General features: G+C 38.9%; 3 protein-coding genes and 1 long non-coding RNA gene across 6 annotated transcripts in view; 3 read left to right on the top strand and 1 right to left on the bottom strand.

Moving 5' to 3' along the window:
• Window positions 1-10,266, bottom strand: part of LOC137399322 (uncharacterized) — a 52,199-nt gene extending 41,933 nt beyond the window's left edge. For 2 of the 3 annotated variants that reach the window (XM_068085389.1, XM_068085391.1), the window contains exon 1: window positions 10,116-10,266. The gene's annotated coding sequence lies outside the window, so the exon portion shown is untranslated. The remainder of the gene's footprint in view (window positions 1-10,115) is intronic. The other variant, XM_068085390.1, reaches the window with a different exon arrangement.
• LOC137400723 (uncharacterized) lies at window positions 6,250-7,686 on the top strand. The gene has a single exon (XM_068087058.1). It carries the CDS (start codon window positions 6,250-6,252, stop codon window positions 7,684-7,686), a length of 1,437 nt encoding a protein of 478 aa, XP_067943159.1.
• On the top strand, window positions 8,343-9,185 carry LOC137400722 (uncharacterized). Its single transcript, XM_068087057.1, has one exon. The coding sequence runs from the start codon at window positions 8,343-8,345 to the stop codon at window positions 9,183-9,185; it is 843 nt and encodes a 280-aa protein (XP_067943158.1).
• Window positions 10,267-10,316: 50 nt separating the features above from the next.
• Window positions 10,317-12,659, top strand: LOC137399323 (uncharacterized). Its single transcript, XR_010979142.1, has 3 exons — window positions 10,317-10,561; window positions 11,014-11,172; window positions 11,971-12,659. It is a non-coding gene; the product is annotated as an uncharacterized lncRNA (long non-coding RNA).
• The last annotated feature ends 2,292 nt before the right edge of the window (window positions 12,660-14,951 follow it).

Below are 14,951 nucleotides of genomic sequence, written 5' to 3'. Positions count from 1 at the left end.
AAGCTTTTCGCCAGTAAGAGACAGTCACATCATAATCAGTAAGCAGTCAACCCGTGAGCTCTTCGCCAAAAAGAGACAGTCACAATATAACCAGTCAATAGAAATCGTGAGCTCTTCGCCAGTAAGAGACAGTTGCAATATAACCAGTCAACAGAAACCGTGAGCTCTTCGCCAAAAAGAGACAGTCACAATTTAATCAGTACCACGGAGATAGGATATCTTCCCTCTGATCAAGCTAATTAGCAAGATCTACATATCAGCATCAGCTAAGTTCTTTGTATCTTGTGACTATTGTTTATGTAAGCAGCAATGTTTTGAACATTATCGTAGATTAGCACAGATAGAGTTGTCTTTCCATAGGACATTTTAACATTATAACATTAAATGCTACTACAGTAGTTCTTATAAGCGTTTATATTGTAAAGGTAGTTGAAATTCTGCTTATAAATTTAATGCTTATGCAATTTACATTTATGGTTGTAAAAGCTGATTCAGTTAACACAGAAATTGAGCAAAAGCCAATTAGTACATTCTTTTGACCGAATCGGAAACAAGTAAGCAGCGTTAAGATTTTAGTTTTTATTGCTGACCTTTGACACAAAATATTGCTGCCAGTTCAATTTGTATGGTAACTACCCTACAGGATGAATTTATTCGCGGAGTTATATTTCGCGAAAATTGTCTTTTCATGCATATTCCCGGATGAATTTATTCGCGGCTGAAAACTGCCACTCTCTAGGAAAAGTTAACTCTATTGCGGCTAGTAATAGTTATTCCTACGCATGCGCACACCGCGTGTTCCGGTTTATATTTAGCTTACAACTGCGAGGCGATCATGCTATTCTACTGTAAACAATTTTTGCTGCGTCCAGAGGTTTTCACGAATATTCATCGCTTTGGAGGCCTTTGATAAGCAAACAACTTGTGGTAAGTAATGAGTTTTTTACATTTACTAACTTAGTTGAATGTTACTTTGGTTCTTCGGTAAAACGCAATACTAATTTTTTCAATCCCTACTTCATTATTTGTTTTAGTGAGAGAGATTTTTCATCATACACCGAGAAACAATGATTGCAAGGGTGGTAGATGTCATTCTTACAAGATCACTAATCATTCAGGGAGGTTTGGAAATTGAGGTTGAAGTGGCCGCAGCTACTTACGAGAAGAATATATCTGTTTTTAAAAAAGGAACAAAAACGCCTTTACGAGCACCGGCAGAACTTTGCAATAGTAAGCCACGAGGAGAGTTCTGATGATAACTTCCTTACCAGCCATGTAGTAGCGAGAGAATCACCTCCCAACACCTACCCAAGACAGTGACAGCGACAGAGCTGCTATTACCAAAATAACTAGTCAGAAAGCACCATTACACGCTATTATTCACATATCAAGAGTATCAGTTTAATTTTATTGCTACACAACCGCCACATGGACTAAACTGTTTATATTTACTCCATTCATCGTTTGTAAAATTTTATTTGTATTTGAAATATTTTATTTGTACACTCAAGTTTGTAATAAATTATAATATATCTATACATGAAATAAAATATATAATTTAATCATGTTTGCTACAGCAATATCAAGGAGTTGTTTTCGATGAAGGGGTCTAGGTTGACTAGTTGCCTCTCTGCCAATATTCCTGCCTTGATGAATATTACTACTTGTCTCTAGTTCTCGTAATCAGAGTAGGTTGTTTCATTCTCAATCTGCAGTAAACACAAAAAAAGAAAAAATATTAACGAGTGTTGAAGAAATACAAAAACAGTAGTTGAAGTATTTGATGAAAGCGATCAGTTTTTAAACAAAAGAATTAACTAATGCAGTTATTTATGGAAATACGTATCTGCATTGCAAATCAAATACATACCATAATGTCCAGATCAGAATCATGATCATCCTTGACTTCGGTATTAGAGATTGATGGAGTTGATTCTAATGTAAAAAGACTAGGAGAGATTTTCTGCTATGCTGAAGCCATGCTGAATAACTTGTAAAAACCTTGAATAATTTTGTAAAGTTTGACGCAATGGCAATAAAGCTCGAAGCCTGGCGATGATTTTAAAGAAGTTTGGAACTCGGCTATGTTTAGTACTTCTGCCTCGCGGCTATTTTCGCGATGACGCCATTCTGCATATCTTCCCAGGGCTGATACTCTGAAAGAAACACCCACCTAGATAGGCCCAGACTTGGATATTGTACCCCCAATCACCTGGTTGGTCAATTTGAATTTGGATATCGTACCCCCAATCACCTGGTTGGTCAATTTGAATTTGGATATCGTACCCCCAATCACCTGGTTGGTCAATTTGAAATACACCCCCTAAACACTGGGAGTTCTCTAGAGAGTACCCAGATTCCACGCCCCACTAAACACCCAATATGATTCATGCATTAATAAAGCAGGAAAAAGTCACCAACAAAATTCCCAATTTAATTTAAATACGTTTTTATTTCGGATTTTTCGTTTGCATAGTATTGCAAAAACGATCGTTCTTTCTTCTGCAAACGGATTATTTTTTGTTGCTAACAGAGACCAATGTATTGTAGTTTACTCTTGGTAAAAAAATTAAACAAAAAAGGCAATTCGCTAACCATAAATCTATTTATAAAAACCGTTCGTGTGGCGACATAATAGTTGCTCTGCCCACTAACGTCAGTATCGCAAAACGGCAAAATGTCGCTATGCCTGCTAAAGGGTTAATAAAACTTATTCCAAACATCAACCATCAGAATTCATTTTCATTTACAAAGGAAAACATAATGAATAACAATGAAATAAATATATCATCCATTCTGTGTATATTGCTAAAGGGTTGCTAAGATAATGCAGTGTCGACTGTCTCCTTTACCTTCCTTTCCCGTCAGCAAGCAAGCAGCAGCGATCTGCATTAAAATAAAGACTGGATTTTCGGTGCAATTTCTTGGTATTACTTTGGCTGAATAAAACCTTAATGAGCATGGGCCCTTCTACTGGCTTGGTTGTGGAAACTCCCCCCCCCCCTCAAGTAGCAAATTCACTGACAGTGCCCCATGGTCTGAAACCCCCCCTAAAACGTGATTTTGGGCCGAACCTAATGGGCCTTTTCGGAGGGAGTATCAGCCCTGGGCATATCTTGTGACAACCTCGAATCATTTTGTAAATAAATGTGATGCATTGCCAACGGTGTTAGCTCAAAGCTCAGGCAACGATTTTAAAAATGTTTCGGAACTTAATTACGTTTAGTATTTACATTAAAAACTAGGCTAGCGACTAGTTTTCAATTTGATGCAGTAGTTATTCTCTCTTGTGATTAAAAATAGTACTAATTATTCACTGAATTTAATAATTCGCGGGATTGACTGTTCGCAAAATCGCGAATTTTCATGACCAACGAAGATTTTCATCCTGTAGGGTAAGCAGTCATTTGAGGCATGAGTGAGGACACTAGTGACACTCATAGCATTGCTATACATTCTAACTGTGAAGAAAATCAAGTTTCAGAAATTGATAATCATAGTAGCAGTAATTCAGTAAATCAATCAGATCAAAGTAAATCAAACCCTGAGTTTGAAAGTCCTGAACCCGAGTCTGAGCCCACTAGCAGCACAGTTGTAGCCGTAAAAGGACGACGCAACCGTAAACCCACTGAAAAAGGTAAACAAAATCGTGTTAACCAGTTAAAAACCGAGATCTCCGTCTTGATAAATTCTAAGCTTGGTAATTAGTAACAAGCCCTCTCAAATGTAGATAGACAAAATTTTGATGGACTAGCAGATATTTTGGAATACTTGGAACAGGACGGGCAAAAAGTCGGCACATTATGTGATGAGTTAAAAGGCCTGTGCGAAAGTGAACTCGACGAGCAAATGGAAAGCATACACTTAGTTTTCAACACTGAACGTGAAGGTAACATTGACCTCGTTAATACGTTAATGGATGACATTGAAAATGCGGGAGAAGAATTAGCTTCAAAATTAGAAGAAACACTTGAGAGAAATTTGGCAGACATCCAAAATGCTCAGAAAAGACAAGCAGAAGTCAGAAGTATTTTGGACAGAACTCGACAGGTTACTACTAATGGGAACCTCAACCAGCAAAACAACTCACTTCCTCTCGAGCAACGTCAAAATGTGCAGCAGCCTATAGAAGTACAACAAGCTACGGCAAATGCTGCAGAGATAGCGGGGTTATTAACCCCCACAAGTAGGTCTTCTACGCCTGATAATTACGGCTCTTCTGACCACTTGCCAATAACTGAAGTAAGACCTAAGCCCTCGCCAGCCATGTTCATGGACAACCACATAGTAGACCAAGCACATATTTCTACACAAGGTTCTCATGCTGCAAGCAGGCCTCAAGTTAGCGACATAGAAAAGCTAGCCAATACGATTGCAGCTTCTATGAAAGGACTATTGTAGAACCATCAACATTCACAGGAGACCCGCTCAAGTTTAAAGATTGGGAATCCGATTTCGACGAATTTTTTGGAAACTGAAGGCGTATTTAGAACAAGAAGAATGAGGATGCTTAAAAAGTTCATTGATGGTGAAGCAAAAGAATGCATTGAAGGCTTTTTGCTAAGTGACAACATTGAATCATACAAAAACGCAAGACAACATCTTAAAGAACGCTATGGAAAAAGGACAAACATCTCTCGTCTGCTGAAGGCAAAACTGAAATGGCCCAAAATACAGCCAAAGGATGGCAGTGGTCTACAGAAGTTTGCCAATTTCCTAACACCCATCCAAAGCGCAAGAAAAACCGTACCTCTACTAAATAGTTTAGATGAACAGGAGAAGAATCAAGAAAATCTACAGAAGCTTCCAGAGTGGATGAAAACAAAATGGAAGTACAAGGTTCGCCAGCACGAAATAAAGTATGAAGACTATCCACCTTTCGACGTATTTAAGGACTTTGTTTGTGAGGAAGCCAAATCGATGAACATCCTTGGGATCGAAAGTCAATCCGCTTCAAGCAAAAAGGAGCAAGAATCTAAAAGACAACTAAGAAACACTCCAAGGAGAGCAGAAACCATTCAAGCTTATAGGTCTGTTGAGGACGCAGACACGAAGGATCGTCATTGTAAAAGATGCAATAGGGACAATCACTTCACAGCGCAGTGTAACCTGTTGGTGAAAGTCTCACATGAGGAAGTGGTAGCCTTCTTCAAACACAATCGTCTATGTTCAACTGTGGACACGAAGGTCATAGACACAATTCTTGCACCAAGAAGTGGAAATGTAGATTCTGCAAGCGGGAACATCCTGACTGTCTACATAAAACGCAACAGGATTGGGAAAACTCCAAATCTACCGCGTCATCGGCGCAGCAAACTCAGCTGTCAGCATCTAAGCAAGTTTCAGACACAAAAACAGGTGCAGCAAATACACCAGTTACAAGATCAGCTACAACAGAGTCAAAATCGGATAAGCCAAAAGCCAAACAACACATTACAGCTGCAACTAAAAGAGATTCTCAAACAGAACTACACAACATGCTCATACCAGTCAGTGTGTCAACGGAAAATGGTAAACAGTCTACTATGTATGCCATGCTGGACAATGGATCAGACACAACTGACATATCAAAAGAAGCTGTACACACCCTGAATTTAAAGACAAGTAGACAGCCGGAGAAGGTGACAGTACAGACGCTAAATAGATAAGAAACAAGCTACAGAAGCCAGTACGACTTCAACGTACGTGGAATTGGCCCAGCCACTGACAACATTACATACAAAGTTACAGGTTTTGAACAAAAGAAGATTCCCTACAATGAAGCTCACATACCAACCAGAGAAGTTGCTAAGCAAATTCAACACCTGAGTCACATATTTCACCTGATCTCACCTAAGCTGAATGTTTCAGTCGAAATGCTAATTGGAAGAGACAACTCCCATTTGCTAGCATCGCATGAATCAATTGCCGGTGAACCTACAGAACCTTTTGCAGTAAAAACTGTTTTAAGATGGACTCTTTGTGGTGGTAGTTCAGAGATAATTACACCACAACAAAACTACTGTACAATACAACACAATGAGTTTGAAGATCTGAACAGTAGAAAAAAGATGTCACAGAATGATAAAAAGTTCTTAGAAATACTAGAAGAGAACTCAGATACACTGAAAGATGGCGCAATCACTCTCTCGTTGCCATTTTTAAAGACCCCATTTATGCCAAACAATAGAACACAAGCAGTTAAGAGACTACTTGCTAATCAGTAAGCTCAAAAAGGACCATGCCTTAAAGGAGGAATACTTTTCCTTCATGGATGAGATACTCAGCAGTGGTCATGCAGAACCAGTTCCGACTGAATGTCCACCAGATGGAAAAATCTGGTATCTACCTCACTTTGCTGTGTATCATCCAAAAAAGAAGAAACTTAGAGTAGCCTTCGACGCTAGTGTCAAATACCAAGACAAATGTCTAAATGACGAGCTGCTTTCAGGACCAGATCATGTAAACTGTCTGCCCGGAATACTACTCAGGTTTCGAAAAGAGCCAATCGCATTTTCAGGTGATATACAGAAGATGTTTCTCAACTTTAAAGTGAACACAGAGGAAAGAGACTATCTGCGGTTTCTATGGGTAGACCGTGATCTGGAAACTATAAAAGAGTACCGAATGACAGTGCACCTGTTCGGCGCAACAAGTTCTGGAGTTGCAACCTTTGCATTGAGAAAATTAGCAAGCGAAGCATCAGAGAAGCATCCAGCCGCAGCTAATTTTATTATAAAAGATTTTTACGTAGATGATGGGATTAGAAGTGTAAAAAGCCCTGAAGAAGCTATCAACTTGATCAGAGACACCACTAACATATGTAAAGCAGCTAATCTCAGGTTACATAAGTTTATAAGCAACAGCAGAGAAGTGTTAGAAGCTATTCCTGAGAGTGAAAAGACGGCCAATTTACAAGGACTACACCTCTACAAGGACACTCTCCCATCGGAGAGAACTCTCGGTCTGGGATGGTGTACAGAGAAAGATGCATTCATATTTACTAGTAACCCAATCGACAAGCCTGCTACCAAAAGAGGAATTTTGTCATCAGTCTCCCAGATCTATGACCTCTTAGGATTCCTCGCTCCCTTTCTACTTCAAGGAAGAATCGTGATGCAACAAGCCTGTCAGGAAAGTAAAGGATGGGATAATGAAGTGTCGCCAACTTTACAGTCTAAATGGAAACAATGGAGAGATAACCTCAACAATCTGAATCAAATCCATATACCACGATGTCTCAAGCCTACAGAATTTGGTGATGTCAAAAGGGCTGAAATACACTACTTTAGTGATGCGAGCTTTGATGGATATGGAGCTTGTGCATATTCAAGGATCATCAACAATGAGGGCAACATTCATGTGACCCTCATTGCTGCCAAATCAAAAGTTGTGCCTTTAAAGGGACTTACAATCCCAAGGCTAGAGTTACAATCATCAGTGGAGGCAACTAGACTTAAATCCTTCATTGGAGAAGAACTAGATATGGACATTGACCAAGAATGTTTCTGGTCCGACTCAAAAGCAGCTCTAGGTTTCATTAAAAACAATGACACACCCTTTCAATTTTTCACAGCAAACAGAGTCAGCGAGATCAGACGACATAGCAACCCAAAGCAGTGGCACCATGTACCAGGATCAGAAAACCCTGCAGACAGTGTCACGTGGAGCTTCAGTAAGTCAACTTATGAAAAGCACATGGTATAATGGTCCGAGCTTTCTACATGAGCCAGATATTAGTCACAAGCTAACAAGCGATCTCAACTTTGAAGAAGCAATAGAAAACAGCCCAGAAATCAAGAGAAAAAAAACTGGACTTGCCATTCTACAAACAGAGAAGTCAACCTCACAGACAATCATAGAGAAGTTTAGCTCCTGGCCCAAATTGGTGCGAGCTGTAGCTAATGCAAAAAGCCATGCTACGAAACAAAAGCTTCCAAAAACAGCCAATTGAAAATGACAAAATAAAATCAGATGAGAAAACAATAATTCTCATGGAACAATCACAAAGCAACATTGAAGAAGTGAACAGCCTCTCTAATGGCACAAGAGTCAGCAAATCCAGCAAAATAGCAAGTCTAACTCCTTTCGTGGACAAGGAAAACACACTAAGAATGGATAGTCGAGTAACCACTCATCTCACCTATGAAGAGAAACACCCAATCATTATAGCAAAATCACTATTAGCAAAACTCCTAGTCAGGCATTACCATGAACTGACCCATCACCAAGGCTCTAACTCAACAGTCGCTGCAATCAGACAAGCTGGTTTCTAGATAGTTAGTGCACCGACCCTAGCGAAGTCTATAATTCGCAACTGTATAACATGCTCAAAACAACGAAGCAAACCACTACAGCAACTAATGGCACCCTTACCAAAAGAAAGAAGTGAACCAAGTCCACCTTTTACTCAGATAGGCATAGACACATTTGGGCCTTTCGAAGTCAAGGATCGTCGAACAGTCATCAAGAGAGGGGGAGTTGTGTTTACATGTTTATATAGTAGAGCGTTACACATTGAGCTCCTAGAGGACCTTTCAGCAGACAGCTTTCTCCAAGCACTCAGACGATTCCAATCCATTCGTGGTTCGGTGGGTAATATATATTGTGATGGAGGTACAAACTTTCTAGGAGGAAGAAATCAACAGGAAAAAGATCTACTCACCATGAAGGACAACAAACTAAAACAGTACCTCCTTGCAAAGAAAATTACTTACAAAGTGAACTCCCCGATAGCCAGTCACCAAGGTGGTGTCTGGGAACGCCAAATAAGAAGTATCAGGTCAATCATGAACAGCATGTTTGGAAAGTATTCACAAAGACTGTCTACAGAAGCTTTAAGAACTGCATTCTATGAAATAATGGCATCCATCAATAACCGACCACTGTCAGGCACAAATGCTACTGACACAGACCCAGTCATAACAGCTAATCGACTACTTACAGCCAAGTCTGGTTTTACAGCGCCACCACCAGGAGGCTTTGACAACGAAGAAGTGTACGGGCGCAGCATGTACAGAAAATCACAGCAGCTAGCTCAGGAATTCTGGTATGCATGGACCACACAATACCTGACGACGATTGAGAAAAGAACACAATGGCAATTTTCTCAGCCAGACCTAAAGGTGGGAGATCTAGTTACCATTGCTGACAGTGACGAGCACAGAAACTACTGGAGAACCGATAGAGTAATCTCTACCTTGTGATCTACACAGAGGTGTAGATCACAAAGTTAGAAAAGCTTCCGTTTTGCTTGGGACCTCAGACTTGGATAAATTGGGTAAACCGACTAAGGACAGAACGATTTTGGAACGACCCGTACAAAAGTTGGTACGTTTCATGTCTTGTAATTAAAATTGAAAATGCTGCACCTTTTGCAAAAATAAATTTAATTCTAAATTTAGGTGGGAGTGTGAAGTTTTGCTGACCAGCCTACTTAGGTCACCAGATGACTGAGTGGTTACTAGATAAACATTGCACTGGCGGCAGACAGGTCATCATCATAGCTTACAAAACTCTGTATTACCACAAAATGCATCTTTTTACTAGTGCAACCAATTAAAAGCATATTTTTACTCATACATAAAACTCCATTGCATTTTCTGTGTGAACTAGAATCAGTCTTATTTTAGCCATCTACCAGAACAAACGTGCATTTATAACAAACATTAGCATCTAACCTCCATTTCATCACTAGCAGCATGCATGGGACCATACAAGGTATTTTACATTTTTACTATACATCAATCTTATATGCAGTTATTATTGCCATTATCATTATTGTCATTTGCCTGCATGTGCATGCGTTCTAAATTTGCAATTGTGCGAATCTGTGTTTTTCTATTTGATATTATATAGAGCGTTACAATTTTGCCTTGCCTATTATCAACATCGTTATTACAATTGCAGATTTCACGGTTTAAAGGAATACAAATATATACATGCTATAAACGTATCTTACAAATCAGTGACTTGTCGTCTTCAAGCGTGTGCAAGTAGTAGTGAGGTGGAATAATACTCATTGTCTACCACTTATGTGGTGGACTAGTCGCTATTAGAGAAGAAATTCTCTACAGCGAGTATTCGCTCCAAAGGAGTATAGCGTAAAAATAATAAATTACATGTACATGTATTACCTGATCCGATGGTTCGCATAAGACCAAAACCTTAAAACTATTTAATAAACCTTAAATCGTCGGCATGGAACTATTTTGCAGTGGGTAGGCTCGGCTCTTGTATACGCAAATCAATTATATCGGCGAAAAGGTAATGACCATTGAACTTAAAACCCCTGGAATGGCAAGAGGTCATTCACGAGTACGGAAATCCGGTCGACGCCATTATCAGTTAATGTTCAAGTTAATTTCATTGCGTTCAATGTGAGAAAGAAATCTAATTTCAGATTTAACAGCTATGGAAGGTCACGAATACACCGCTCAATCAAAGGAACAGACTACTGAGATTGCTACTAATAATTTATGTACGAGAGATAAGGGTGTAGGTGCACAGTGCTATTGCTATTCCATGAACTGCAAAAACTGCAAGAATGGACTTTTAAAGGAAAAGGCATGACATTTCACAAGTGAGTCACTTCTACTACTAGTTCTGTTACTATTGCTCAAGTCTACGACTACTAATAGTTGTGTTACTACTAGTTAGTACTGCCACTAGTTAGTTCTACTACACTAGTCACTGGGTGAGTGAGAGTCGATCAGTGTCACTACTGAGTGTACGAGTTTGACTGTATTTTGTCGGTGATTAGATAAATTTATAAGCTAGTGAGTGAAATGTTCTTCCTTCAGAACGAAGGCTTTTTATTATTTAAATTTTGAATTTTTTTTATATTAATATTTTAGAACTACAACCCATTAGGTTATTTCTAAATATTTATATTTGAAGGAAGTGTTTGTCGTGCTTATAATATTATTTATTGTTGTACCTGGATCTAGCTAGCAGTAAGGAGATAAGAGTAATAATACTATTGTTATTACTACTGTTGCTAATTAACTACTACAGTTTCATTTTAATTTTTAGATTTCCAAACAAAGCAACTGAGAACTCTCGTTATTTACAATGGTATCGCAACCGCAGAAGAGTGAATAAGCCTGATCCTTGAGCACTTATCTGCAACGAACATTTCAATGATCCATGTTTTAACAGCAGGTTAAAACGTTCGACTGAAGCCATTTAAAGGTAATATTTTTCAATGTTGAATGATACTTTTTAATGATTAAATTTAAAACCATATTGTCAAGCACAGTGCTGCAAGGTTGCTCAACTTAAAGTAGCTATAATCTAAAAAAAATTTAGAAACCTCAAACAGCACCCAAAACAGTGACAGCTGCCACAGCAAGTGCCTATGAATATGTCTGCAGCTTAGCAGTTGTGTGATCTGTTCTCTGTGATTCTTCATCTTCGTTTCTGGGATTTAATGTCCAACGCATAAATTATGCTGTCCTTTTTATCAAATGTTAACTGTGTAAATGTTTTTTTCATTTCCTAGTTGTTGTAATAAAACTACATAATACTCCTGCAAATCATAAATTCCAAATTGATAGCAATAACTTGCAATTTAGAACACAAAACATCTTTTTGGAACAAAAAAATCAAAAAAATCGATTTAAATAAAAAAAATCAAATAAAACAATAGAAATCGATTTTTTTGATTTAAAAAAGATCATCGATTTTTAACAACCCTGCCTACAACACAGCAGGGTAAGACATGGTGAATCTTTTCATATCAAATAACGGTAATGTGAATTTTGTTGCAAGTCAACCATTAAGCTTTATGCCTAAGATGGGTGTGAATGACTTCCAGTGAAAATTGCTACATTTTCATTTTACATAGCGATATGGTAGCATTTTGAGCTGTTTTATTTTCATTTATTTTATTACTTGTATGGTTGTTTATTAAGGGTACTACGTTTATGTGAATAAGACATTCATTTTTGTTGATTTTATGTAATTGTTATAATTGATGCTTTTGTTTAGGGGGTTGGAATAATAATCCCACTGTTACTCAGTTTAAGGCTACCTTCGCAGACTTATCATCAAATGTGGTGCAGAATCAGATGCTAGTAAGACAGGTAATGTTACTGCTCAAAACGAGATTCTCATCATACAGGCTACTCCAGAAGTTGATCAGTTTGTGGAACTCAATGATTTCAGATGTCAAATTTCTGTTATAGGTAACAGTATAGTCTATATAGCTGGCTACATTGTGCAAAAGCTAACTAAAGTGCTGTCGTGACATTGGCCGTCAGTTGCTGGTTACCACTAAGTCAAATATCCAGTACCGACATCTCTATACTCTACTCAAGCTACAAAACAATGGAGGATTGGTGCGTCCATCAGACGATGTCATCAGGATCCTGCTAGTTGCAGATCAACACTTTCGTATTCATACAAAGCCAGATCCACTCCATTGTGTGGTGTATTTTATCAGTAGTGTAAGGTCTAGTGATGTGTTATGCTTTGGGAAACACCTTACGGATACGGCAGATGGCATATCCAACCACTGCGTCATTGATGAAAAACTTTATTCAGTCGTTTTATGATCTCCGACAGCATCATTATGCTAAAATCCTGCACTCAAACTGCAAGGTGCATCTTTGTGGCATACAATACTAAAGTAGTATTTTTTAAAGGCCAGTAATAATATAATCACTGTAATATTCATCTGCAGCTGTTGTTGTATTGTTTATGTAGTTTTTTATAGAAATCATATCATGTTTACAGTTTGAAGTTGTTTCCTCATGTTAATCAATGGAGGGGCAACTCCCTATAATACTCTTGTTTTTATCTGTGCAAACCTCTCTTACTTTACTGTTTCCTGTTCTCTCTGTATTTAACTGTTTGAATGAATACAAGACTGTGAGAGCCTAATCTTAACTAACAAGTAAATTTCTACAGGTTATGGGCCCAGGAACGTTATATGTACTGTGTAACTAGTTAGATTAGTCATCTGTGATCATTATGGACGATAAATGGAGTGTAGACAAACTTTCTAGCAGCAACTATGCCACATGGAAGTTTAAGATTAAGCATCTGCTGATTGCTAAGGAGCTATTTGGATATATTGATGGAACTACAGTTGCTCCGGCAAGCACAGCTGATGGGGCTGTGAAAGCTACCTATAATAAGAACTCGAGCAAGGCATTATCTCATATTGTGCTTGCGGTTGGCGATGAGTTGCTCTACCTTATAACTGAATGTGAAACGGCCAAGGAGGCATGGGACAAACTGTCTAAACATTTTGAGAGAGACACTCTAGCTAATAAAATGTTCTTGAAGAAGCGCTACTTTCGCTCAGTAATGTCTGAGAGCGCATCAATTGAAGGTCATCTAAAGAATATGAAAGATCTCACGAATCGGCTAGCCGCTATCAAATCACCTATTGCTGAAGAGGACCAAGTTGTAACCCTTCTTGGCTCCCTTCCGGAGAGTTATTCAACTGTAGTTACTGCTCTCGAAACGCAGAAAGATACGCCATCGCTAGAATTTGTTCAACAAACTCTTTTAAACGAAGAGCAGAAACGAAAAGAACATAGCTCTGTATCAGCTTCTAGTGAAAGAAATGCTGTCGCCAACCCTGATACTGCTCTCTTGGCTACTAGACCGCAAATTAGACGCCAGGTTACCTGCTGGTACTGTAATAAAATTGGCCACGTTCAACGTTTCTGTAGAGAGCGAAACGGAGAGAGAAAAAATGCAGAACCCAAAGATGTTCCACACCAAGCTAAGCATGCAGCAGATAACTATCCTGACACGGGTGAGTCAGCCTTTTTGGCTGGTACGGGTAGTGACTCCACCGATAAAATTAATCAACGCTGGCTGATAGATTCAGGCGCTACAAAGCACATGACTCCTTATAAAAGCTTGTTCAGCGAGTTCACTCAATTTGACACACCTCATAAAGTAGAAGTAGCTGATGGAAGCTCTGTAGACGCCATTGGAATAGGTAACATTAAAGTATCAATGCAGTTAGGTCGTAGAGTGAATCGCAAAGCTGTGTTATATGATGTTCTGTACATACCTGACCTAAGCACAAACCTGTTCTCTGTTCGCGCTGTAGCCTCTAAGGGCTTGATTATTCAATTTGGACATAGTCGATGTTGGATTAAAAACCAACGAAAACAAGTATGTGGCCGAGGAACACTCATAGATAAACTGTATTACCTGGATATAGAAACTTCAAATGACAGTGCGCACATCACTTCTCACAGCGGTGAGCTATGGCATCAACGCCTTGGTCATGTTCATGAAGCCGCTATACATCGTATGGACAGGGAACAACTGGTGAGTGGCGCTAATCTCTCTGGTGTAAAACTAGGTTTGTGTGAACCATGTGTAAAAGGAAAAATGTCGAGAAAACCCTTTAAGCCCAATAGCGACATCAAGTCCACGCGTCTCCTTGAACTTGTACACACAGATGTGTCTGGTCCTATGCAAACACAATCCATAGGAGGTAGTAAATACTTCGTTACTTTTATCGATGATTTCAGTAGATATACCCATACATTTTTTATACGAGATAAGTCTGATGTATTTTCTAGATTCTGTGAGTTTGCAGCTTTAGTAACCAACCAAACCGGAAAATCAATCCATTCAATACGCTCTGATCGAGGTGGCGAGTATATCTCTACAGAATTCGAAAACCATCTAAAGTCCCAAGGAATCCGTCATGAACTAACTGTTAGACATACTCCAGAGCAAAATGGTGTGGCTGAACGTTATAACAGAACGGTATGTGAATCTGCTCGCGCTATGATCATAAATGCAAATCTTCCCAAATCTCTATGGGCTGAGGCTGTTGCCACCGCTGTTTATTTAAGGAACAGAATTCCGACTCGCACACACAAAGCGCCTACAACACCTTATCAGATATGGTATGGTGAGAAACCTGATATAGATCACCTTCGAGTATTCGGCTGCATGGCATATGCGCACATACCAGACGCTATTCGTAGAAA

The sequence above is a fragment of the Watersipora subatra genome, chromosome 7, assembly GCF_963576615.1.
Source record: "Watersipora subatra chromosome 7, tzWatSuba1.1, whole genome shotgun sequence".
Taxonomy (NCBI): domain Eukaryota; kingdom Metazoa; phylum Bryozoa; class Gymnolaemata; order Cheilostomatida; family Watersiporidae; genus Watersipora; species Watersipora subatra.
This window is presented reverse-complemented; position numbering and strand designations above follow the sequence as displayed.

Excerpts from the sequence above, each read along its gene's own strand:
- LOC137400723 (XM_068087058.1), top strand. The coding sequence starts at position 6,250 with ATGGATGAGATACTCAGCAGTGGTCATGCAGAACCAGTTCCGACTGAA.
- LOC137400722 (XM_068087057.1), top strand. The coding sequence starts at position 8,343 with ATGGCACCCTTACCAAAAGAAAGAAGTGAACCAAGTCCACCTTTTACT.